Source organism: Anoplophora glabripennis, unplaced genomic scaffold (assembly GCF_000390285.2).
Source record: "Anoplophora glabripennis isolate ALB-LARVAE unplaced genomic scaffold, Agla_2.0 scaffold191, whole genome shotgun sequence".
In the NCBI taxonomy this organism is placed as follows: Eukaryota; Metazoa; Arthropoda; class Insecta; order Coleoptera; family Cerambycidae; genus Anoplophora; species Anoplophora glabripennis.
The window spans coordinates 222,287-248,154 of NW_019416357.1; the positions used below are offsets into that span (position 1 = coordinate 222,287).

Below are 25,868 nucleotides of genomic sequence, written 5' to 3' on the forward strand. Positions count from 1 at the left end.
AAACTATTTGGAATCTTACAGGCTGCATTAAAAAAATATCAAATACATCTTCTTACTGTTTATTTTTTCCTCTAGAATTAAAAGTTTTATTATATAAATTCAACTTTTTTTACACCAAAGTATAATTTTTAAATAACATACCTTGTCCTTGGCTTCATTTATTAAAGAAACGTTTGTCCCTGTCATTTGTAACAGATCCTCCAATTTGCCTTCAGTATTGGAAACTTTATCTTGCATCTCATCTGCTTGATCGATCAAATTACTGGTGTTTTTAAGCAGCAACTCGGCCTCCATTTTAATTTTTTCAGCCCCTTCAGAAGCATTTTTAGCAAGAGTATTGGCTTGATTAGCATTCTCCAAAGCGGAATTTGCATTAGTAGCTGCCTCTTTTAGGGTTTCCTGTGCTTCGTACGTTTTTCTATTTGTGTCCATAATAATATTTTCTATTTCCCCAATCGTTTGTAAAGCTTCCTCCGCCTCCTGTTTACTTTTTTGCGTTTCGCTATCAAAATCTGTAATGTTGGTTATATGTATAAATAATTTAAAAAATGTAATTAAAACTTACCTTTAAGATCCTTGTATATACTTTCGGTTTCATTTGAAATCTTGTTCCAACTGTTAACGGCGTTATCGGCCGTCTCTTTTGTCGCATGAATTTCATTTAGCAAATCATCGGTTTCGTATTGCTGTTCGTAAGCTTTCTGCAAAAGTTTCTTGCCATACTCGTTCTTTTCATCGACCGCTTTTCTCAAGTTTTCACTGTTATGGAATAAATCTTGAGTTTTATTTGCAAGCCTGTACGCTTCATATTGCAGATCTGTAGACTGTTTCTTCAGGTTTACAATGTCGATTTGAGGGACTTCTAAATTCTTTACTTCGTTAAGCAAATTAAGAACGTCATTTTTAACTGCGAGAGACCTATTGCTAACATCCCTTGTCCAATCTCGTGTTCTGTTTAATTTAGATTCTACGTTTAAGACATCGTGCCTAATTTGTCTGACCTCATCGCCTATCTGCGACTGTTTGGTATTAGCGTTTTTAACTATATCGTAGGCTTCAATGGATTTGTTTTTAGCATCCTTAGCCCTAACAATTATATCCTCTGCTCTATTGTCTAAATTGTCTGCTAATTCACGAGCTTCCTGCGCTATTTTTGTCATCTTTTCTGATTGTTGTCCTACAATTTGTGAACGTTTCCACGCATTGTCCAGTGCGGCTTTTCCTTGAGTATTGATAGCTGTTTCGATGTCAGATAATTTAATTTCTGATTCATCAAGAAGATTGTCTGTGTGATCAATGTTTAAGTCAACTTGACGATTTTTGTCGTTAATAACATAAATGTTTTCATCAATTTCTGATAAAATTCGAGAAACATCTTTTCCCCTTTGTTTGATATCGAAAACTTGTTGAATTATGCTTTTTTCGCCAGTTGCATTTTTGACAGTGTCATAAAATATTTCAATATCTCCTCCAAGTTTTAATAACTCTATAGGAAAGTTTTCATCGGTGATAACGGTTGGATTGCGTTCAATTTGGTCCAATATCTCATTTAACTTATTAAGTTTATTGTTATGATCCCTAGCTGCATTTTGAACCAAATTATAACAATCTGGACAGTCTATACATCCTCTCTGTCGGTCGTATTTATTTTCTTTACATCTGTCGCATCTTTGCCCTTCGACATTATCAAGACAAGGACACTGTCCAGAAGTGTCGCACTGCAAATCCTTAGAACCTATGTTGTCACAGTCACAATCCTTGCATCCTTCTGTAGAGAATCCATATTTCCGGGCTTCACAATGGTTACATCTCAACCTATAAAATTACGGTCAACCAATATTTAAAAAAATAAATAAATACTCATACGTACCCTGTGACTCCTGGTCTGCAGTAACACTGACCAGTATAAATGTTACAACTTTGATTATAGGAACCAGTAGGATTACAGTCACATGACTGACATCCTTCCCCGCTTTGTAAGCTGTAATAGCCTTCTTCACATTGGTCACAATTCCTGCCAATTACGTGGCTCTTACAACTGCACGTACCTGTAGTTTGATCGCACACAGGAGCCCCAGATATGTCATCTAGTGTACCTACAGGATAGCACTGACAAGGCTTGCAATCACCTTTTGGCAAGACCAAAGCATTTCCATAATAACCTAAAAAGGAACAAAACATTAATAAATGCAGTTATTAATAGTTTTTTTCTTTTATTGTCGAGTTTTCTTAGTAGACTTTAAATTTTCCTTCACCACGTCATAATTAAGTCATTTAGGATCTAGGTTTGCGAATAAGAGATGCCCCGTCAGAACAACGCTAAATTTAATTGTTATACTTGTATTAGCCGCACAATGCACAAAGTTTTGTCATATTCTTAACTATATAATCCTGTCAAAATAGACATTTCAATTTACAATAATTCGCATAGAGCTAAATATTGGTATAGGTCTTTGGAATACTATTACAAGTAAAATGTCAAAAGTCCCCACCGATCCCATGTTTGCTAAAAAATGTATTCAAGGTCGAAAGTCGCAAATATAGTTTTTTGCATTTTTCTCAATGCTTTTCTTATCATAAAAATTGATAGGACAAGAGTTGTAGATAATGCAATTGTCTACAAAAATTGTCCCAATACTTTTTTTCCCACGAATTACCATTCCTGATATATCACCATTTGAAAAGTTGAAGAAATGGCATTTTACATGATACACACAAATTTCCGCACCACCTATGAGGTAGAATACTCTTCGCGTTTTTTTAACGTGGTTTTCCTGTAGGCATACTCCACGATCTATTGTGATTCAGTTTTATAAGATTTCTATACAATAAAAAATGGTATTATTGGTTATGATTAAACTGGAACAAATAATTGATTTCGGGAAAATTTTAATCTGACTGATAATCTTCAAATGCTACTTCAACAATAATGTCTTCTTCGCTTTCTTCTTCATCTTCTTCCTCTTGCTGGATATCTATGAATTGTTGGCTCCAAAATGTTATTTATTAATTTCCAACCCCAGTCTTCTGGGTTCAGTTGATTGCCTAGCCACACTTGAACTTGTAGCTTGTATACTTGATATAAGTGTTGATACGCAGAAGCAGATGTTGGAGAAAGACAAGATAGTTGTACTCTTTTATTGTTCCGTGTATTTTTTATAAAACTTAAATATATTATATTTGTCTATACAATTTTTGAAGCTCCATATACAGCAAGTAGAATATATTTTTGATTGTTCATGAGCATTCCCAGCTTTCAAAAAATAAACAATATTATCAAATAGAGTTCGTATAGTCAGTAGTATTAATAAGTCAACATCTTCACCAACAACGATAGTTGTATTTGTTTCATTAAATTGTTCTATTGCTGTTTCAATTATAAGGACATCAGCGTCATTATCAGCTTACAATGTGGTAGTTGTAAATTTTTTACAAAACATTGAAATGAAGACTTGTTGTGAGTATTTGCACTTGTTGTTGGAACTGTCATAAATTGATCAAAAATGACATCAGAAGATGAAGTTGAATATGTTTTTGTAGTTCGACGATGTTGTTCTGCAGCTTTAATGTTTTACTTATGATCAGTACAACCACCAAACACTATAGTCACTCTGACCAAAGTGTTCATGTACATACTGAATGTATTTATCAAACTAACGTTAAATGTTTCTTCTCGACCCCATACAACGCGGTGTAATATGTATCCTCCATCGATGATGTAAGTAGCATATGTTTTGAGTGTATATTCAATCAGAATCGTATAGTTTGTATGTATTAGCTAAATAGACCAATNTATTGTTTTTTATCGATCTCTGGGTATGTTATACTACAACACAATTAGAGATTGAGAAATGCGTCAGAACAGTTTTAAAATAATTATTTAAAACTGATTTTTTTATAACATTTTAAAACGGCTGTGATCATAAGAGGCACCTTGTAGTGAAATTATAGGCTTTTTTTCGCGAGTGAATATTGGTGAATACGTCTGACTTGTAGTTACTGTTTCTATCTCTTTTAATCTTATTTCTAACCTTGTCTAACCTGAACAGATCGCAAAAATGTATATATTCACTATTCAGTGGTGCAGCCTGTCATATGTACTTTGACGACTTTGATTATTATCTATGACATATGGGTTCTAACTTTTAACTAGTAACCATAATTTGTCATCCTTTATTGCTTCCAGTAATCTAGTGTTGTGGGAATTGGTGATATCTCACTATATAATATATGTATTTGCATCAAATAAAACTGAAGGAATATATCAATGCTTTCTTTGAAATATTTTTAAGTGACAAATTTAAAAAGCGTAGTAAAAGTATGTAGATTCTGATGTTGCAAGATATGCGAATATTCGACATAATCGTTATCGTAAGAGAATGGAAGGTTAGGTCGGCTTTTTATGTAATTCATACGAAAAAGACCTGAATTACAAATAATTCCACCAATATTATCTCTGGCCTAGGTCACAAAAAAAAAGAGGATAATCCTGAAGCAAAGTGGATCGCAAATATGTGCCATATAAAAAATTAATCTTACAATTAAGTAAAATATTTGCTGTTTCAACGTCTACGTTTACTAAAACATCTGTGCCTCTAAAGTTTAAATTTAAACTGACCATCATTTTGCTGAACGATTTTTATCCTCATTCAAACAGAATGTCAAAAAGAAAAAGATTAAGTTACCGGCTGACAATACTAGTTGAATATACCAACAGAATATTCAGCTGAAGGGTGAAGAGTTCAGTCATTTTATCTAAACTTGTGACGTCACATAATAGTTTAAATGACTGACAATTCTCGCAAAAACGTAATATTCACTCATACTACACATACTACAACATACGACTTCACTCGTGAAAAAAAGCCTATTGTGTAAATAATTGCGTAAAGGAAAAACATTGGAAGAAGACGCTCTGTCAACACCGTCAGTAGTGTCAGTCTGTCAGTTACACTGTCGTATAAAATATTTTAGTCTACGAGTTATTTTCCTTAATCTTCAAATTCCTTTATTAAATAAAATTATTATTTAGTAATAATCATTTAATAGCTTCCCTTATAATTAAAGCAGAATGTATGAATCGGGATTTGTGAAAGCTACTTCGCAAATTTGACCGAAAATTGATATTTTTATGATCATGAACTGAATTTTTGAAAAGAGACGATCGTTTTAATATTGGCGAAATCAGAGGTATCAAAGCAGTCAGGTAAGGATCAACATATTTAATGAATGATTGTATTGTGTTTATTTATATAAAATACCTATTTATTTATAAAAATTTATAGTGCAGTTCGGGAACCTTATGGAGATAATGCAACTGGCTTTGTGAAATGTGGAACAAAACACCACTTAAATTTTGTTGAATCCATTACAATCAGGAAATTAATAATAATCACAAATACTCTTAATTGATAGACTGCTGTCACTAGTGTCACTTTTGCTTAAAAAACAGGAAACAGGGCAGCAGGGTTTGATGAACAATTTTGACATATTTTCTTCTTCAAAATTACACAATAGGAACGCTACTAGCTTCTTGTTCAATTACCCCTTATAACGTCAGACTAGTTTTAGGTAACGCAAAAATTCGTAAATGATTTCTACCACTAATTTGTCATAATATATTTAAAATTTGACCATACAGGCAGGTTCTTTTATATAAAATCTTTGACTCAACAACAATTTGTATATGGTTTGTTTTTATAGTGGACAACCCTATTGTATGATCCACAACTTTTGTCTGATCTATTTTTATGATAACACTTACCGTTGACGATAAACATGCAAAAAAACGATATTTGCGACCTTTGACCTTGAATACATTTTTTCGCATGAATGGGATTGTTGGGGACTTTTGACATTTTATTCATAATAGTGTACCAAAGACCTATACCAATATTTGGCTCTATGCGAATTATTGTAAACTTACCACTACATTTTTGTCTATTTTGACCGGATTAATAGCATTTCTAAAAATATAACAACTTCAAAATAAATCTCGCAAGCGCGAAGTCCATGCTGTCATATATTTTTTATGGAACTAGAGTAGCAAGTGTTAAATTGTCAGCTAATTGCGAATGGAATCAACAGAAAAGTCTTCCATAAGAAGATGGCATCTTATGTTTAAAGATTGACGATTAAAGCGTGCATTTGTCGTAGCCGAAGAGTTGGAGCAACTAGTAAATCAAGAAATTAAACAAAATCTTGGTTATAATCTTAATGCACCCCCACATTAGTTTTTCCTCAAATTTCATGTTGATCCGGATTATCATAAAATCTATATCAGATAAGCTCTGCGAATATTAAATGACCAATAAAAAGACACGCAACATATTTATTTTAACACAGTGCTATTGAAACGAATGTGACGAATTTCATGATTAAATCATCACTTCATCATCGGAATTTGTCAATCAATGAAGTTTGTGGTACAAACTTGCAAGGTGAAGAAAGAGAGATAGCTGCTACGAAGGTACATGATGTTTTTCTCTCTCGCCGAACGTGATTGACACACTACTGATCCCACGTGACCTTCATAGCAGCTGACTCTCTCTTCGCCTTGTAACACGCCCAGCCATTGGTAGTCTATCTCCAGTAATAGAAGATTCGCATCGGATTTGTGACATCTCAACTTTCGACTGGCTCGACCAATCGGTATTATGCTCTATTAACTATTGTCTTGAGTTATTATTTGTGGGATAGTTTAAGTATCTTTGCTTATTTGTGGAATAGTTTAAGTTTTTCTGTGTTTGTTGGTAATTTTCCACTTATGAAATAAAAAACTAATTAAAGAAATCTTGGTACCAAAAGAATCAGTGAACCAAAAATCGCACACTTAAAATAGCAGATAAGTAAAAAATACACATCATTATTAGTTCACGGGCCCAGGCCCTTTTTTTTCTTTGATTAATAACAAGCTGAATTTTGAGGAACAGCTTCGTTTTGACGAGACGCCCAACTTTTCCCTCTACGAAAATTCTCGAAAACGGTAGCTAATAAAGCGCGGGGGTGTCAAACATTTCGATTTGGTGAGTGATCAATATTTAATACTAACAAGTAGTTTTTTACTTAAATCGCATGATAATTGTATGAAAAACTCTAAAAAAACTTTTGTCCTACACGTTCGATGGTTTTTCCGAAGCGTCTCCCACTCTTAACANACTTTGGTGCAAGGAGATAAATCCATATTTCTGGCAAATGACATTTCTGCTTACGCCTCCAATGCCTCCATTATGTTAAGAGATCCAGCCAAGTATGTGGATTATTCGCAAATAAACAGCATGACGTTCCGTGCATTTTCCCGCTCTCCATTTTTACTAATTATTTTGAGGAAGAAATTGCTAACAATTTCTGATTTTTAGCACATTAACTAACTGACTTTTATTTATATTATTTATAATTTGACTATCAATACAACTCGTCAAATTATTTCTAATATAACCATCTGTTGATATGATGTCGATGTTTGTGACATACGCGCTAATTACATTAAAAAGTGGTTTCAGTCAAAATTCTTATGTATACGAGTTATTTTTGGCTTCTGGAATAAAACTCAAATCATAAAAACCCCCGCAGATGGTTTGTTTGTCTGTTTTTGGCTGACTTTGACTCTTTCTTTTAGCATTTCAGACACTGTGTAGATAAAGTAAAAACGCAATGTGGATAGCGATGTCACTCATTTGCACTTAAATAATTTGACCAACTTTTTACCTACATGGTTTCACATATTGGTGTTGCGATTAGTTTTCTGAAAAACTTACTGTAAAATAAGATGCCTTGTAACGCTGTGTGAAATCTACATTTTAAAAACTTACCTGGCAAACAGATTTCACAGTTGGGACCTCCTGTATTATAAATACACTTCAGACATTCTCCAGTGGTACTATTACAGTTTCCTATAGCGTTAGGATCAATATTGAAGTTACATTCGCAAATTTCGCAAGGTGAGGCAGTTCCAAACGTCCCTGTTGGATCCCCGAAATACCCATCGGAGCAAGAATCACACCGATGACCTGTATATCCAACCGGACATTCCGTGCACATTATAATATCTTCATCTATCTGGATGCAAGGGCCGCCGTTTGGACAACCGCAAGGCAAGCAATCATCAGGCGTACCTAAAAAATGATAAATAAATAAGTACCTGTCGCTTTCATGAATATTAATACTTCACCTCCCATGGCATTGCCGTAGTACCCTCTCGCACACAATTCGCAGTTCTCTCCAGCAGTATTATGCTGACAAATACATCTTCCCGTCTCTGAGTCGCATATAGCGGCATGATTGTGGCAAACACATGGAGTACAAGGCATAAAAGGACCTCCTAATGCCGGATCGTGTCTATACCCTGGTGCACATGATTCGCAAAATTGACCGACGTAACCTAAATACAAAAAACCACTGTAAACATAGGATTTTCAAAAAAGTAACACAAAACCAGTTATTCACATAATGCCATTTTTAACATAAATCGTTTTAATGCAGTAAGAAATAATTCTAGTGGCTTTCGAATTAGCCAAAAAAATTATGTGGCAGCAGATGCATCCATTCCCGAATAGCTTCCATGAATGAGTTCATTAGAAAGAAAATTACACCTTTAGTATTATAGATCCTTATAGCTTTAATTTATTCAAATGAAAAATACGCGGACATGATTTTCGTGTATGGATATTGCAACGGCAGTACTGCCGCCTCAGTTAGAATATCAACGACGATGTCCAATATCCAATAGGACCTTCACAACTCTTCGATTAACAGGTGCGTTCTCTAAACCGACTCGTAGAGAAGTTATGCGAAAAACAATGCTGCAGAAGTGCTTGAGCTTGTTAAAAACGATCCTGGTACTAGTACGAGAAGAATTCCTGTACTTACTGGACAAAGTAAGCACTTTACGAGAAAACGGACTGCTTCTCTATCATTACCAACCGGTACAAGAACTTCTCTCCATGGATCTTCCCTAAAGAGTTCGTCTTTGTGAATGGTGGAGCAATCATCGGGATACTCTTTCAAGAACCCTTTTCTGTAACGAAGCTACATTTACAAGAGATCGAATCGACAATTTCCACAACGATCATATGTGAGCAATCGAAAACCTTCATGCTATTCGAGAAATCCATTGTCAGAGAAGATTCTCCGTAAAGGTTTGTGCTGGAATAATTAATAATGAAATTATCGTACCACATTTCTTCGACGGAAATTTGAACAGCGAGCTTTTTTGGAAAACGATCTACCTCTACTACTACAGGATATGCCTCTTCAAATCAGACGGGCGATCTCCTTTTACATGATGGTGCTCCGTTCCATTATGGAAGAGGTGTCACTAATTTTTCCCAGTGAAAAGTATCCAAATCGATGGATAGGTCGTGGTGGTACCATTATTTGGCCATCGCGATCTCTGGACCCCAACCTTTGGACTTTTTCATCTGGGGCCATGTGAAGATACTTACCTATTCAATGGGAAAGCTGAATCACAGGGACCAACTCATTGAGGAGATTCAGACAGCGTTTAATAAAGTGAAAAACAATATGGAGAACTTCAACTGGAACGAGAGCTTCGACAGAGGATCGAGTTATGCATTGCACAAGGCGGTAGTCACATTGAGCAGCTTTCATAATTATACTGGCTTTGCGCTTTTATTAAAATAAACCACTTTTTTTTCTAAGCCTTCTAGTCGGAACAATGTCTCTTTAGCAACTACTCATACGACCTGGCAACTTCAAACCCCGATATTTCAAGAACCGTTGGGAATTCGGGAAAAGTAAATAGAATATTTTTTTATTAATATCAGTGTCATAGAATTCATATACGAAGTATCTCGGATACCTTGGCGGCCATCTTGTATTGGACTATGTTTTATCAACAAACTAACATTTAAGTTTTTCACAAATTTGTAACTCTCCTATGTTACTCATTTGAATAAATTGCTGAAAAACTAAACTGCTCACTAATTTGGTACTTGTTCTATAGCGCTTTAAGTAAATTTAAAAAGTTCACTTCATTCTTCATTTCTTCATCACGACTTCATTTATTTGGTGCTTAACTCAAATTATAATTGAAATATATGAGATAAATGCACGATCACACTAAACTAAGGCCCGGTACTTTGAGTCTCGGTTAAGCCTTGTTTAAGTAATCAGATGATTAGACTGTACATATACTAATTTATTTTATAATTCACAGTCTAATCGCCTGATTAGTTAATCAAGTCTTAATGGAGACTCAAAGTACCAGGCCTTAGAGTCGCCATAGTTACTAGTAGATATAAGTACACGGTGGTCCCGAGGTAATGGGCCAAAATTCATGGGTAGATTCCCGAAGCAAAAATATTGCGATTTAGACGAACTTACCTTAGTCCAAAAGTTGATAGTTAAAGAGATACAGGGTGTTAAATGTAAAATATTATTTTAATTTATTTCCATTTATTTCTTAATAAATGCAATTTATCAACTTATTTTAATATACTGAATACTGATATACTGAATATATTAAACAAATCTCTATTTCGGAAATATATGAGGGGGGGCCCAAAACTGGACACAATTTTTTAAAAATACAGAACTTATTTTTTCGGGTTTCAAACATTAGTCACCTTCGAAGTGCTCTCCGTCAATACTAATGGTACTGGTTCACATGTTTTTTCCAATGCGTGAAACATATTTCGCACTCGTCTTTTCCGATGTCTTGCAACGCCGGCAAAACGTCTCCTTTTCAGCATCCTGTTCATCCGAGGGAACAAAAAAAGTCACAGGGCGTCAGATCAGACGAGTAAGGTGGGTGACACGCGCTTTTTCGTCAAAAAACACGCACATAGATGGTTGTGCGGGCTGAAGCAATGTCATGGTGGAAGAACTAGTCCCCACTCCCCACAAAACGCCCATTTCAATTGAATACTCTCGGCAACCATCTCNGTGGTTGTGTGGTTGTGACCAAACAAATAGATTTTTTGTTTTGTATGTTTATTGTTTGGAGGAGGCGAAGAAAACTGGACGTAAACTGGAGTTTCTGACTTGAAACATTTAGAAATTAAAATTAAGAAACACGAAAATTCTCCTAAACACAAAAATAAGTTGGTGAGTTTTTTACTTTTAGGAAGAGTAAATATTGAGTTAAAACAGTTAAGAAAAATCGATTGCTTCTTTTAAAAATTTTAAATATCTTAAAACTATGTGGTAATGTAACCTTTCTCTTCATGGACATAATAAAAAAAGTGACTCGGTAAACAAAGGGGTATTTTTAGAACTGATAGACTATAGTGCAAAAATTGATCCCGTTTTAGATAAACATCTTAGTGATGCCCATGTTTTTAAAGGACCTTCAAAAACTATACAGAATGAAATATTACAGTAATCTACACAATTATATCCTAACTGGGTTGGTTGATCGATTATCCACTTCAGCCCCCACACGTTGGAATTTTATTTCTCGCATTGTATCTAGGTAGCTACTATACACACTGACAGTATTCATTTTGGGGTACTTGCAAAACACAATGACCTTCAAATTCCTTAAAATTTTTCGCCTGCAGCGCTAAACGGGAGTGCCTCCCCCCACACCCCCCGCAATTCTTATGATGTACATCCTCTTTTCAAAATGCGCCCCCCCTGTATTCAAACCCACGGGCCACCACTGCTTGGCGGCCATCTTATATTGGACTATATTTTATCAACAAACTAATATTTAAGTTTTTTCACTAATTTGTAACTCTCCTATGTTACTCATTTGAATAAATTGCTGAAAAACTAAACGGCTGAACCAATTTGGTACTTGTTCCATAGCACTTTAAGTAAATGTAAAAAGTTCAGTTCATTCTTCATTTCTTCATCAATACTTCATTTATTTGGGCCGTAACTCAAATTATAATTGAAATATGTGATATAAATGCATGTTCATACTAAGCTTTGAATCCCTATAGTTACTGGTAAGTATATTTAACAAAAAATGGCCCGATTTTGGGATCAGCAGTACTTAATTATCATATAACGATTTAAAATCAAAACTTCCATTTGCCAATAAGTTTTAACAGAAAAAATATGATAAAAATATTTAATTAAATGGGTTTTATTATTTATTTATTGTATCTTAAATTTAAGATAACTGCAAATTTCAAGAGCTTCATTATGATAATCCAAACCATCCCTCGTGGGTACATTATAAATAGAGCTCGGGTTTTCGTCGGGTTATAAACATAGAAATAAACAAATAGGTATAAATAAAAATAAATACATTTGCGTACTTCATCAGCGAAAGGTCATTTATTACCCCTTGGCGTGTTCAACATTATTAGAATATTACCAAAACACGAAGCAAACGCGAAGCCAATAACTTCCGACGCGACGGCTATGATCATCCGACCAAGTCCCGAGCTCTAGACTCGTTCCACAATGCTGTTTATACATACCTATATGGCCTCAATATTCATCGAATCATTGTAATCGCCATACATATTCGATAATAATTATTGGATACCTAGTTTTATCATTCAATTTATTAGATACTGACAAAGAACAATAAATCGCTGTCGATGAATTGAAGCGAATGTACGAGGGTGGTCTGAAAAGTTTCCGACCTAACAAAGATACAAGACATTTTTTCAGATTTTTTTTTTATTTTTCAACGTAGTCTCCTTGTAACTCTACACATTTCTCCCAGCGATGCTCCCATCTCTGTAACCCGTCCAAATAGTACTCGGCGTTTTTCTCTGCAANTCTTCTCGACCCCATACAACGCGGTGTAATATGTATCCTCCATCGATGATGTAAGTAGCATATGTTTTGAGTGTATATTCAATCAGAATCGTATAGTTTGTATGTATTAGCTAAACAGACCAATATTGTTTCTTATATTAAACGTCCAATGATGTATATAAGCGGCGTACGCGTGTATAATATTATATTCGATGTTTGAAATGGTGATAACTCAGGAATGGTGATTCGTAGGACAATTTTTGTAGACAATAGGGTTGTTGATCAAATTTCAAAAAGTAGATAATATAATTCTACACGTACTAACTAGTGTGTATACACAATTAGAGATTGAGAAATGCGTCAGAACAGTTTTAAAATAATTATTTAAAACTGTTTTTTTATAACATTTTAAAACGGCTGTGACGTCATAAGGGGCACCTTGTAGTGAAATTATGTGTAAATAATTGCGTAAAGGATAAACATTGGAAGAAGACGCTCTGTCAACACTGTCAGTAGTGTCAGTCTGTCAGTGACACTGTAGTATAAATTATTTTAGTCTATGAGTTATTTTCCTTAATCTTCAAATTCCTTTATTAAGTAAAATTATTATTTAGTAATAATCATTTAATAGATTCCCATATAATTAAAGCAGAATGTATGAATCGGGATTTGTGAAAGCTACTTCGCAAATTTGACCGAAAATTGATATTTTTATGATCATGAACTGAATTTTTGAAAAGAGACGATCGTTTTAATATTGGCGAAATCAGAGGTATCAAAGCAGTCAGGTAAGGATCAACATATTTAATGAATGATTGTATTGTGTTTATTTATATAAAATACCTATTTATTTATAAAAATTTATAGTGCAGTTCGGGAACCTTATGGAGATAATGCAACTGGCTTTGTGAAATGTGGAACAAAACACCACTTAAATTTTGTTGAATCCATTACAATCAGGAAATTAATAATAATCACAAATACTCTTAATTGATAGACTGCTGTCACTAGTGTCACTTTTGCTTAAAAAACAGGAAACAGGGCAGCAGGGTTTGATGAACAATTTTGACATATTTTCTTCTTCAAAATTACACAATAGGAACGCTACTAGCTTCTTGTTCAATTACCCCTTATAACGTCAGACTAGTTTTAGGTAACGCAAAAATTCGTAAATGATTTCTACCACTAATTTGTCATAATATATTTAAAATTTGACCATACAGGCAGGTTCTTTTATATAAAATCTTTGACTCAACAACAATTTGTATATGGTTTGTTTTTATAGTGGACAACCCTATTGTATGATCCACAACTTTTGTCTGATCTATTTTTATGATAACACTTACCGTTGACGATAAACATGCAAAAAAACGATATTTGCGACCTTTGACCTTGAATACATTTTTTCGCATGAATGGGATTGTTGGGGACTTTTGACATTTTATTCATAATAGTGTACCAAAGACCTATACCAATATTTGGCTCTATGCGAATTATTGTAAACTTACCACTACATTTTTGTCTATTTTGACCGGATTAATAGCATTTCTAAAAATATAACAACTTCAAAATAAATCTCGCAAGCGCGAAGTCCATGCTGTCATATATTTTTTATGGAACTAGAGTAGCAAGTGTTAAATTGTCAGCTAATTGCGAATGGAATCAACAGAAAAGTCTTCCATAAGAAGATGGCATCTTATGTTTAAAGATTGACGATTAAAGCGTGCATTTGTCGTAGCCGAAGAGTTGGAGCAACTAGTAAATCAAGAAATTAAACAAAATCTTGGTTATAATCTTAATGCACCCCCACATTAGTTTTTCCTCAAATTTCATGTTGATCCGGATTATCATAAAATCTATATCAGATAAGCTCTGCGAATATTAAATGACCAATAAAAAGACACGCAACATATTTATTTTAACACAGTGCTATTGAAACGAATGTGACGAATTTCATGATTAAATCATCACTTCATCATCGGAATTTGTCAATCAATGAAGTTTGTGGTACAAACTTGCAAGGTGAAGAAAGAGAGATAGCTGCTACGAAGGTACATGATGTTTTTCTCTCTCGCCGAACGTGATTGACACACTACTGATCCCACGTGACCTTCATAGCAGCTGACTCTCTCTTCGCCTTGTAACACGCCCAGCCATTGGTAGTCTATCTCCAGTAATAGAAGATTCGCATCGGATTTGTGACATCTCAACTTTCGACTGGCTCGACCAATCGGTATTATGCTCTATTAACTATTGTCTTGAGTTATTATTTGTGGGATAGTTTAAGTATCTTTGCTTATTTGTGGAATAGTTTAAGTTTTTCTGTGTTTGTTGGTAATTTTCCACTTATGAAATAAAAAACTAATTAAAGAAATCTTGGTACCAAAAGAATCAGTGAACCAAAAATCGCACACTTAAAATAGCAGATAAGTAAAAAATACACATCATTATTAGTTCACGGGCCCAGGCCCTTTTTTTTCTTTGATTAATAACAAGCTGAATTTTGAGGAACAGCTTCGTTTTGACGAGACGCCCAACTTTTCCCTCTACGAAAATTCTCGAAAACGGTAGCTAATAAAGCGCGGGGGTGTCAAACATTTCGATTTGGTGAGTGATCAATATTTAATACTAACAAGTAGTTTTTTACTTAAATCGCATGATAATTGTATGAAAAACTCTAAAAAAACTTTTGTCCTACACGTTCGATGGTTTTTCCGAAGCGTCTCCCACTCTTAACATGTTAAAATAATATGATCTCAGGGGTTATTAATAACCACCTAATTTTTTCACAGATGCTTGGTAATTATTATGACAATTCAGTGACATTTTTGTCCTACACGTAAAATGGAAGGTTTTCCTAGTCCTACACTGGAAAAGTGTCATTTCCACGGGTACAATTTTCTTATTAATAACAACCTAATTTTCGATTTTTTCTTTTGAGAACAATGTTTGAATCAAGATTTTACCAATGTCCTGCAAAAAAAGTGGAAGCTAGTAATCAAAACAAATAAAATTATACTGGAAATCGTAACTGTACATTGATGTTGAGAATTGTATTATAAATAAATATACATAAGGATATATACCTGTGACACATACTTACACACGCTTACACACACTAACCTTCCCTAGCTAACTTATGTAGNTGAAATACAGAACTTATTTTTTCGGGTTTCAAACATTAGTCACCTTCGAAGTGCTCTCCGTCAATACTAATGGTACTGGTTCACATGTTTTTTCCAATGCGTGAAACATATTTCGCACTCGTCTTTTCCGATGTCTTGCAACGCCGGCAAAACGTCTCCTTTTCAGCATCCTGTTCATCCGAGGGAACAAAAAAAGTCACAGGGCGTCAGATCAGACGAGTAAGGTGGGTGACACGCGCTTTTTCGTCAAAAACCACGCACATAGATGGTTGTGCGGGCTGAAGCAATGTCATGGTAGAAGAACCAGTCCCCACTCCACACAAATCGGCCATTTCAATCGAATACTCTCGCGCAATCGCCTCAAAAAACTCAGGTAGAAGACTTGGTTGACTGTTTGCTGCTCAGGCACGTATTCTGAGTGAACAATTCCACAAACGTCTAGAAAACATATCAACATTGTCTTCTCGGCCGATTTGACTTGCTGGGCCTTTTTCGGGCGAAGGGAGTTTGTGGCCTTCAACTACGACGACTGTTTGTCTCAGGGCCATAAGACCACGATTAATCCCGGTGATGATTTTGTCGAAAAAGTTCTCGTCCACTTCCAAGTGGTCCAACAAGTCACGGCAAGCGACGACACGAGCCGCCTTTTGATTAAAAGTCAACAAACGGGTGACGAATTTCGCCGAGATTCATCTCATTTGCAAGTCTCCACAAGACAATTCAGCAAGTTCACATATTACGCCTTGCATCCTTGTACACAAGCGCACAAATTTTTTTCACGATTTCATCAGTTCTGGACGTGGAAGGCCGACCCGGCGTTGTATGTCTTCGACCTACATGTCGTCGCATTTGAATAGCGAGTACCACTCATACACTTCAGATCTATTTAAGGCATATTCTTTATAAGTTGTAGACAACAGTTCAACCGCGTTCGATGCACTTTACCGAGCAGAGAACACAATTTCAATGCCGCACGCTGTTCTCTAATATCAACCATTATAATAAATCGAAGAGGTCGAAGTAGTCGTCACAGGAAATCTGTCTCAGAGGCTCACTACAACCATCTCAAGTGACGGCACTTAACAGACTCACTCATGACGAGTAACACCCATCTAGCGAGAGAAGCCCGAACTACAAGAGCGGCGCGCGCAGCGAATTTCGTCCGGTTATTTTTGGATCCCCCCTCGTCAAGTGTCTTTTCTAGCAGCACGTATTGCCAAAAAAATTGCTCATCAAAAACAAAAGAAAAGAAATTTCAGCCTTATTAGAGACGCAGTTTCATTTGGTACATGTACCTCGAATTTTTTATATTACCTGGAGGGCAACTACAAGACTCAACCCATAGCGCTGGTTCACCAGCTACACCTCTTAGAGCAGTTTGTAGCTTGACGTCGTCTAAAAATCCAACACCTTCTGGGGCAAAGGTTCCTCTTATTTTAATGGCTGTCAAATTGGTTAATATTGATATAAACGATTGCGCCGACAATCTTGGCTGCCATCCGTAATTTGAATGTTCGTGAAGACGGAATTTGTATATTTGATTCTGAAAAATATTTAATTACATCATACATACAAACGTTTTTAAATTATGTATTTACCTGTATCGTTGGTATACCGTTTTTTTGGGCAAATATTGTGTTGGTTACCGAAGCCCCGTTTCCTTCTAAGATAATGTCGGTAGCTGTAGGATTAGGTCTGTTATCGCCTATTCTCAACGCAAATTCCAGTAATTGATTATAAGATGCTCTTTGATCGCCCAAAAATCTATCAGGGGCCAAGTAGTACACAGATTCCTCTCCAAGGGCCTGCACAGCAATACTCTGTCCAATTCCGTCATACTTGATCTCAACTGGCCTTCCATACTCATCTTGAGCAGACCACCTCTCCGTGCTTTTTGCAAACGAGGACTCCAATACGTATTTTGAAAACCCTAGTGCGGAGTCACATTCAGAAGAATGTCCATAACAAAAGCAAGGAGTGCACCCAAACTCATTGTCAAAAGCTAGATGGAAATATCCAGGTCTGCATTCACTGCACTGTTTACCTTCGACGTTTTCTTTGCACTGACATGTTCCCCTGCCGTCACAATTGGGTTGATTATACGCGGATCCTCTGTCAAAGCAGCCACAAGTTTTGCATCCCTCGTTGGTGAAGTCGTAATAGTTCACGGCGCATCTGTCACACTTATCTCCTGTTACACCAGATTTGCATTGGCATTTGCCTTCTCCATTACACTGGAGGCTATGAGAACCAGTGCTGTCACAGTTGCATGCTATGCAATAACCATCCTCTCTCATGTAATAATTTTCTCGACAGTGTTCACAATTAGGACCATCGCGATTTGCATTGCAGTCCAAACAATGACCCCCGTGACCAGTCTGATCGTACAACTTTTCGTCGAAAAAGCACCGGTTTGAGAAGCCATTACAATTGCATTCTGGAAAAAAAGAAAGTGAATAATTAGTACAGAAATTCAAGAATACTTTCTAATTGTATGTCATAGCACCAAAGCATTAATGAACCAAGGTCTACGGCGACTGGTTTTCGAGGATACTGAAATTTAAAACTATTTTCGATGATGTATGGCATAAATTGATCAGAAAATATTACACATATTCAAAATCGATGCTTCATTTTGAAAATACAAGGTGTTAAGCTTTTGTAAAAAAATTGCTATTTCGCAAATATCTTAAATACCCTTTACCTAATTTGTGTTATTTGTAGTGTTATGGAGCTAATTTAACACTAACTTGATTAGATTTAAGTCCAGTGGCGTCCCGAGCGGTACCTTAACGAATATTTTTGACAAAAAATGTACGCCAATGACTTTTTTGTAATTTTTATATATTTTTTGAATTAAGCAACTAAAAATACAACTTTTTTGTCTCCTGAATGTTTTTCGTAGTTTGATTAATTTTTTAAGGGAAAAAATAAAATCCACTTAATTGCATATCCCTGAACGTCACAAGAAACATGGGAAAAATTTCTTTTGGAATTTATCATTTTTTTATATTTTTTTATTAATAACATGTAACATCTAAATAACATAAAGTACAAATAACACTGCCATAGCATAAGTAATAAATTTCACTATTAAATAAATTTAAATAGGAACAGAATTAAATTGGAAAAATGTAAACAGGAACATTTCAATTTAAATAATGTACCTGAAAGTTTAATTAAAGTTTCTAAATTTTCACTGTATAGAATTCTCTAAAAGCATAATCTTTTAAAAAATAAATATATACAGGGTGGTCCCGAGGTAATGGGCCAAAATTCATGGGTAGATTCCCCAAGCAAAAATATTACGGTTTAGCCGAACTTACCTTAGTTCAGAAGTTGATAGTTAAGGAGATACAGGGTGTTAAATGTAAAATATTATTTCAGTTTTTTTTTATTTAATTCTGAACAAATGCAAATATATTCACAAAATTTTGGGGATTGGAGTTCTTTGAGTAAAGGAATTGAAATCTGTTCGCAGTTTGGTTAAAGTTCATAGAGGGCGCTAGCTGCAGTAGATTAAATGTGTTAAAAACGACATAACTTTTTTGTACTTTAAGGTATCTCATCTTTGGTAAGAAATTCTTATTTTTCAACTTTTTTACACAAAAAGGTATACTTTATTAATGTAGCTATCTCGCACCGTTTTTGAGATATTTGGTTTTGAAACTTCCAATGTTGTTGCATTAAATTATAATTAAGTACCTACAGGTATTAATAATTTAGCGGTAAAGTTTCTTATGTAGGATTTGGACGAAAATCAAATAATTAACGTCTTCTACTTGTCTTATTGCTGTAATTTGTATGCTAATTTCTATTAAGTATTATTCGTATCTAATTAAAATAACATCTTAGCTTACAATTTAAATTGTATACTCGTATACATAAATGTGAGATAGAATGTCGAGATTTTCGTTTTGGAGTTGAGTTTAAAATCAGTTGTTTATGGAGAAACTATAAACACTTGCGAAGAACTTTAGCAGCAGGTTTTAAATGCTGCAAAGTCATTTCGCATTGAGGATTTATACTTTAAAATAAGACAATCTTTTAATAAACGCGTTGATAAATGTATTGAAGTTGAAGCTGGAAATTTTTAGCAATTATTGTCAAAAAGACATATTTTTTACAATGTTTACTCTACAGTTCATTACAATTTTTAATTCTAAATAAAACTTTGTTTTTGACATTTCTAAATTATTTTAATTAATTCAACTATTACCATTGGAAGTTTCAAAGCCAAATATCTCGGAAACGGTGCGAGACAGCTACTTTCATAAAGTCTACCTTTTTCATGTAAAAAAAGTTGGAAAATAAGAATTTGATACCAAAGATGAGATACCTTAAAGTACAAAAAAGTTATGTCGTTTCCAACACATTAAATCTACGGCAGCTGGCGCCCTCTATGAACTATAACCAAAATGTGAACAAATTTCAATTCCTCTATCCAAAGAACCTCAAACTCCAAAATTTTGTGTAGATATTTGCATTTATTAAGAAATAAATAGAAATAAACTAAAATAATATTTTACATTTAACACCTTGTATCTCTTTAACTATCAACTTTTGGACTAAGGTAAGTTCGGCCAAATCGCAATATTTTTGCTTCGGGAATCTACCCATGAATTTTGGCCCATTATCTCGGGACCACCCTGTATATAAAATTAGGCAAATGACCACAAAACATTCGTATTCACAAAATATAAGTTAAAAATAATGAAAAATTAAAATGCTTTGAAATACAATGCATTTGCAATGGCCATCTTAGTTAACTAGTTTTTGCTTGTTAATACTGCAATGAAATAATTGTGTTTGTATTTATTTTTATTTTTTTACATAAATCAAGAAAATTGCTTAAAACTTGTTTTATACGTCTTGTCATGTATCATGGAAGTTAAAGAAAAAAACAAACCAGATTATGGCCGACCAAGAATGTCTATGTAGCCATGTACCTGTCTAAAGCCTCGTCGTAAACAATGGTAAAATACCTTAAACCATATAAAGCAGTGTTCGCATATATTAAATTATTATTCCGGGAAAAGATGTTATCTTTTAACTCTTCCCTCACTAGATTCTCATATTTACCTTGCTATGCTTTGTATATACAAGGATATTTTCATAAAATAGGTTTAACATACTTAGAGGGTATAGAATTTAAATATGTATATATGTATGAGTCACTAGGGGGGAGACGGCCAAAGTAGGTATCAGTTTATTTGGAATACCGCGATTAGTGATAGGAAAATATTTAATTATTCTCTAAAGGCAAGTCCACATTACACTGATATAAATTGTGGAAATTCATATTGGATTTTTACATATTTCTAATGGTTTTTAAATTTAAACATTAAAGAACAAACACGTCACTAAAAAAAATTTGTGTGTAAAATTAAATATATACTTTGTCCTTTAAATAATTAGGGAGATCTTTACATAAATGGCTTTATATTTTTTTTAATTTTTACTGATCTCGTTAATTTAAACCTGCTGTGCCAAGTTTTTCATTGTACTATTATTTTATGAAAGCTGTTTAATTAATTGGTGTAAATAATATTATTTATCTTTAGGTATCTTAGGTAGGTAGGTAAAATTTATATTTTAGGTACTCTGAAGAATATGTATCATTTACTGCATTATCAAATCTTCTTAAGTTTATTTAATGTAATTTTCCCTTCACTTAAATACGTCCCAACCTGCCTTGAAAAAATATTTTAATATGTAATAAAAGATATTCTTTGTAAAAATATTACAAAATAATAGTGCCTTCATTTTAAAAATACTCTGTAGTTTTTCTGTTTTTTAATAAAATTACACTTCAGGTGCAATAAATATACAGGGTGTCCTGGCACTTGATACAAAAATATAAGGTCAAAATAATATCAGTTCTTCATATAATTTTTTTCATACGGGCCTTCGTTAATAAGTTACAGGCCCTCAAAGGTGAAAATTAAAAAGTTATTTTTATTTACAGTCTCTAAACTATTAATTTCAGCATGATGCAAATTTAGTGATCGATAACACATGCGTATAGCTTGTTTCTGATGTTGTAAGTGAAACTTCATTATGCCCAGAACGCCAGGGATGGACTATGCCCAATGGTTAACAACCCAGAATTTTTGCATAGATGAGGATCGCAATCTGCCTGTACCAAAAATAAGTTACCCTCTTCGTTCAACTCGGTAAAATTAACAGTTTAGATAATATTTCTAATTTTATGTCACAGTGCACATCGAGCCGCGCCTCCACCATTTTTTGTTTTTAATTTTTAATTGGACATAATCATTATGTTAAAATCGTACATATTTTTAAAACAAGATCCTAGAAAATCTTACTGTCTGCTAATGTAATTCTCACTAACAAAATTCGACAAACACACTTTACACATAACACAAAATAGAAAAACGAAACAAGATACATTTTATATATTTTCAATATGGGCACCTTCTACCTCCACACACTTCCTAAGTTTACGAATGTTATTTGTTTGAACACAGAAAAGCATTCCTGGGGTAGTGATTGAATAGGTCCATACGTTTTTGAGGAACGTCTAAATGGACATCGATATTTGGAGTTTTTGCAGAATAATTTGCAGCCACTATTAGACGATGTTCCGTTAATTACCCGAAGAAACGTTTGGTTCATGCACGTTGGGGTTCCTCCACACTTCAATAATGATGTACGACATTATTTATCCATTGTGTATAATAATAAATGGATTCGAAGAGGAGGCACAATTTCATGGCCACCACGTTCTCCAGACTTTAACCCGATTGACTTCTTCCTGTCGAGATACCTGAAAAGTTTAGTGTACGCATCCCCAGTACAGACAAGAGATAAATTGCTACAAAGAATTAATTTCCATTGTGATAATATTAGACATATCCCAGAAATACTTTTTCGTGTGCAAACAAATAACATTTGTAGACTTCGAAAATGTATTTTGATAGTTTTCTTTCTTTTAAATTATTTTTTAAACTTTCTTTAACTTATTCTTGTTTTGTTTTCCTATTTTATGTTATGTGTGTTTGTCAAATTCTGTTAGTGAGAATTACATTAGCAGACAGTTAGATTTTCTAGGCTCTTATTTTAAAATATATACGGTTCTAACATAGTAATTATGTCTAATAAAAACAGATTGTAAATAAAAATAACTTTTTATATTTCATCTTTGAGGGCCTGTAACTTGTTAACCAAGGCCCGTATGGAAAAAATTTATATGAAGAACTGATATTGTTTTGACCTCATCTATTTGTACTCGACTTTTTTGTATCAAGTACCGGGACACCCTGTACAATTACACTGATTACATCAACAAACGTTTTTTGTAAATGACAGTACATGGCATATTTAAAAGTTATTTAATATTTTATAAATCAAAAAACATTGCACTTGGACTTCTTATCCAAGTATCCGATTAAGAGTTGCAGGGAAGAAGTCCGTTTTTCAAATTATGCAGAGGAAAACATAATCGATAGAAAAATGGAAAACGATAATAAATTTACCTTAACATTATTTTTCATAGTTTTGGAATTCAGGGCTTAGTTTTTTCACAACTATCCACAATTGCAATGCAGATTTTAAAGCTAAATAGCCACGATCTCTTATAATGAATGTAACAAAATCAGTTGTTGCGTCTATATAACCACAAATTAATTTTTGGTTTCTTCATTCTTGATAACGTCAAAGTAATAAATTAAACAACGGCTTTATTTTTATTATTCTAAGTTTTTCTTTTTTCTCGAAATTCATTTTTTTTTCTTATTTAAATCTGTTTCAATTTCACTTTATTCTCTTTCTAAATAATTTTTGTAATTTTTTTTAATTATATGTGTGTTTGTGTAATAAAGAAACGGAATATTCAAACCTGTATCAGTACATTTCATACCGAGATATATTAGAAATTCATGAGTATGGCAAAATTTCACGAGACAAAAATTTTTAAAAAAATATGACGTACATTTAAAAAAGTAGAAGGCAGTCAAAGGACTGGAAGTCCCAAAAATACTACGCCTTGTTTGTTATTTTCTTAACGTTCCGGGAATATATTCATATAAATAATTGGTGCATACGAAGTCCCTAGCTGGAATATTTTAGTTGTGTATATGAAAAATTACCATTTCATGGTACCACATTGAAAAAGCCTACTGGGATATAGGTACTTTTAGTTGGTGTTAACTTTTGTATACAGTGATATTAAATTCTACCCAGATATTTTAAGGTAAATACTACAACCATCAGAAAATACACCAACTTTTTTCTAAAAAAACTTTTTTCGGAAAGGGATAATATAAATGGTAAATATTTTTTGCGATATCTTAAAAGTTTTTCGAGATATCTAATTCATATTTTAAAATTAGACTCAAGGCATATGGTCAATAACTGTTTCATTCACAGCTATTTAATTTCTACTTCGGTGTTGTAAATTTTTGAAAAATAACTTTATGGTAGTCTATTAAAAAAAAAAAAGTACACTTGTTTAATTGTGATAAATCGAGTAGTTCCGAAAAATTAAATTTACATACCCGAATGTACTAGTGATAATAATTTTTTCACATGCATTGAAATGTCCATAAAACAAGTAGGTACTTTAGATGTGTTACCGCTTGAGAGAATAACAAATTCGCATAAAACAATGTATGTATTTTAGAATATTTTCTTGAAATGTCTGTCGTGATTATTTATGGAAATTGTGTGCATATTATAATATCGATATTATGAAATTTTACATACGGGGCATGAATTTTTTCAAATTTTTAATTCAATTTCAAGAAATTTAAATACTTTGGTTAAAAAAATTTCAAATACCAGTAATTTGGCAAAAACTAAAGATATCACAAACTTTTTTTCATTTTGTTCGTTTAGAAATGTAGTTAAAAAAAATACATAAAAATAATGCATTTTCAGTTTTTTTAGTTTTTTAATTTTTAAACCAAGAAAGGGCGTTCTGAAAAAAAGTGGCGTTTTTTTTCTTCAATAAATTCTCAAAAAAATCGCCTTTAAATATGTAAATTTATGATCGATAACTTTGAACTTCCAATGCCCTCACCTACGATTTTTTTTTAGTTAAAATGCGTTGAGTGTGCAACGGGAGAGATAATTTTTTGATAAAAACTACATCTTGTTTTCGAAGATATTTGATATTTTCGATGACGCTGCAAACGTCCATTAAAAATAATAATATCGAAACAATACCTACGACTTAGACCTATCATTTGTCAAAGTAGGTCTCAAATTCATCCAGAAATTAATAAACGATAACTGAATAAGAATGTTGCATTTGAAAAAATGAAGTTAAGTAACGCCCAGAATAAATACGACATTTGGTAATAAATCAATAAACAGAAATTAATGTGATAAAGCAATTTTTTGTATTACTGGCATATAACATTTATAAAATATCTTAATATATGCGCTATTAGTCAATAATTCGACAACCTAAATATACTGTGCATAATAAAAAAACATATTTTACTTACGTTTGCATTCGTGAGCATTCTTAGCTGTAGCCCTGTGCCAAGGGGCGTCGTTGTAAAAGGGCAAGCATTCGTTGCAGTCCGGCCCTGCGGTGTTATGTTCGCATTTGCACACTCGCCTCGTAGTTCCATCAACCCCCGTCGAACCTATGCATTCCGATGCGTGGCCGTTGCATTTGCACCGCGCTCCAACAGCTACATCAGCAATGGCGTAGAAATACGAACGCAGAACCTGCTCGTCCCCGAAAACTTCATCTCCGAATGTATTGAGACGGTCCAGACTTATCCGTATTTCCGTGGCAGTGACCCATTCCTATTTTAACAAAATTGCAATAATATATTGTTTATACTTTAAAGCTTATTTAATCAAAATGAAATTTAAGGCAATGTTCGTGTTATATGAGGTTGAAGGGAAAATACCAAAAAATATCTTCCATAAATATGCACCAACGGAGGAGGCTGAAATAGAAATAAAGTAAGATGTTTATACACTACTAGAAAAAAATTAAAGGAACAAACAATTCTCATGAATTTATTAGTGAAACAAATATTTTTTTTAAATACGGTTATC

General features: G+C 33.7%; 1 protein-coding gene across 1 annotated transcript in view; it reads right to left on the reverse strand.

The window, feature by feature from the left end:
• The window catches only part of LOC108905811 (laminin subunit gamma-1), an 85,756-nt gene that overhangs the window by 1,799 nt on the left and 58,089 nt on the right, over positions 1 to 25,868 (reverse strand). The window contains exons 5-12 of the mRNA XM_018708836.1: positions 25,301 to 25,610; positions 17,426 to 18,264; positions 17,142 to 17,370; positions 8,171 to 8,380; positions 7,812 to 8,114; positions 1,871 to 2,162; positions 566 to 1,815; positions 142 to 512 (exon numbers count right to left, since the gene is read on the reverse strand). Of these exons, the coding sequence (XP_018564352.1) occupies positions 142 to 512; positions 566 to 1,815; positions 1,871 to 2,162; positions 7,812 to 8,114; positions 8,171 to 8,380; positions 17,142 to 17,370; positions 17,426 to 18,264; positions 25,301 to 25,610 (3,804 nt within the window). The remainder of the gene's footprint in view (positions 1 to 141; positions 513 to 565; positions 1,816 to 1,870; positions 2,163 to 7,811; positions 8,115 to 8,170; positions 8,381 to 17,141; positions 17,371 to 17,425; positions 18,265 to 25,300; positions 25,611 to 25,868) is intronic.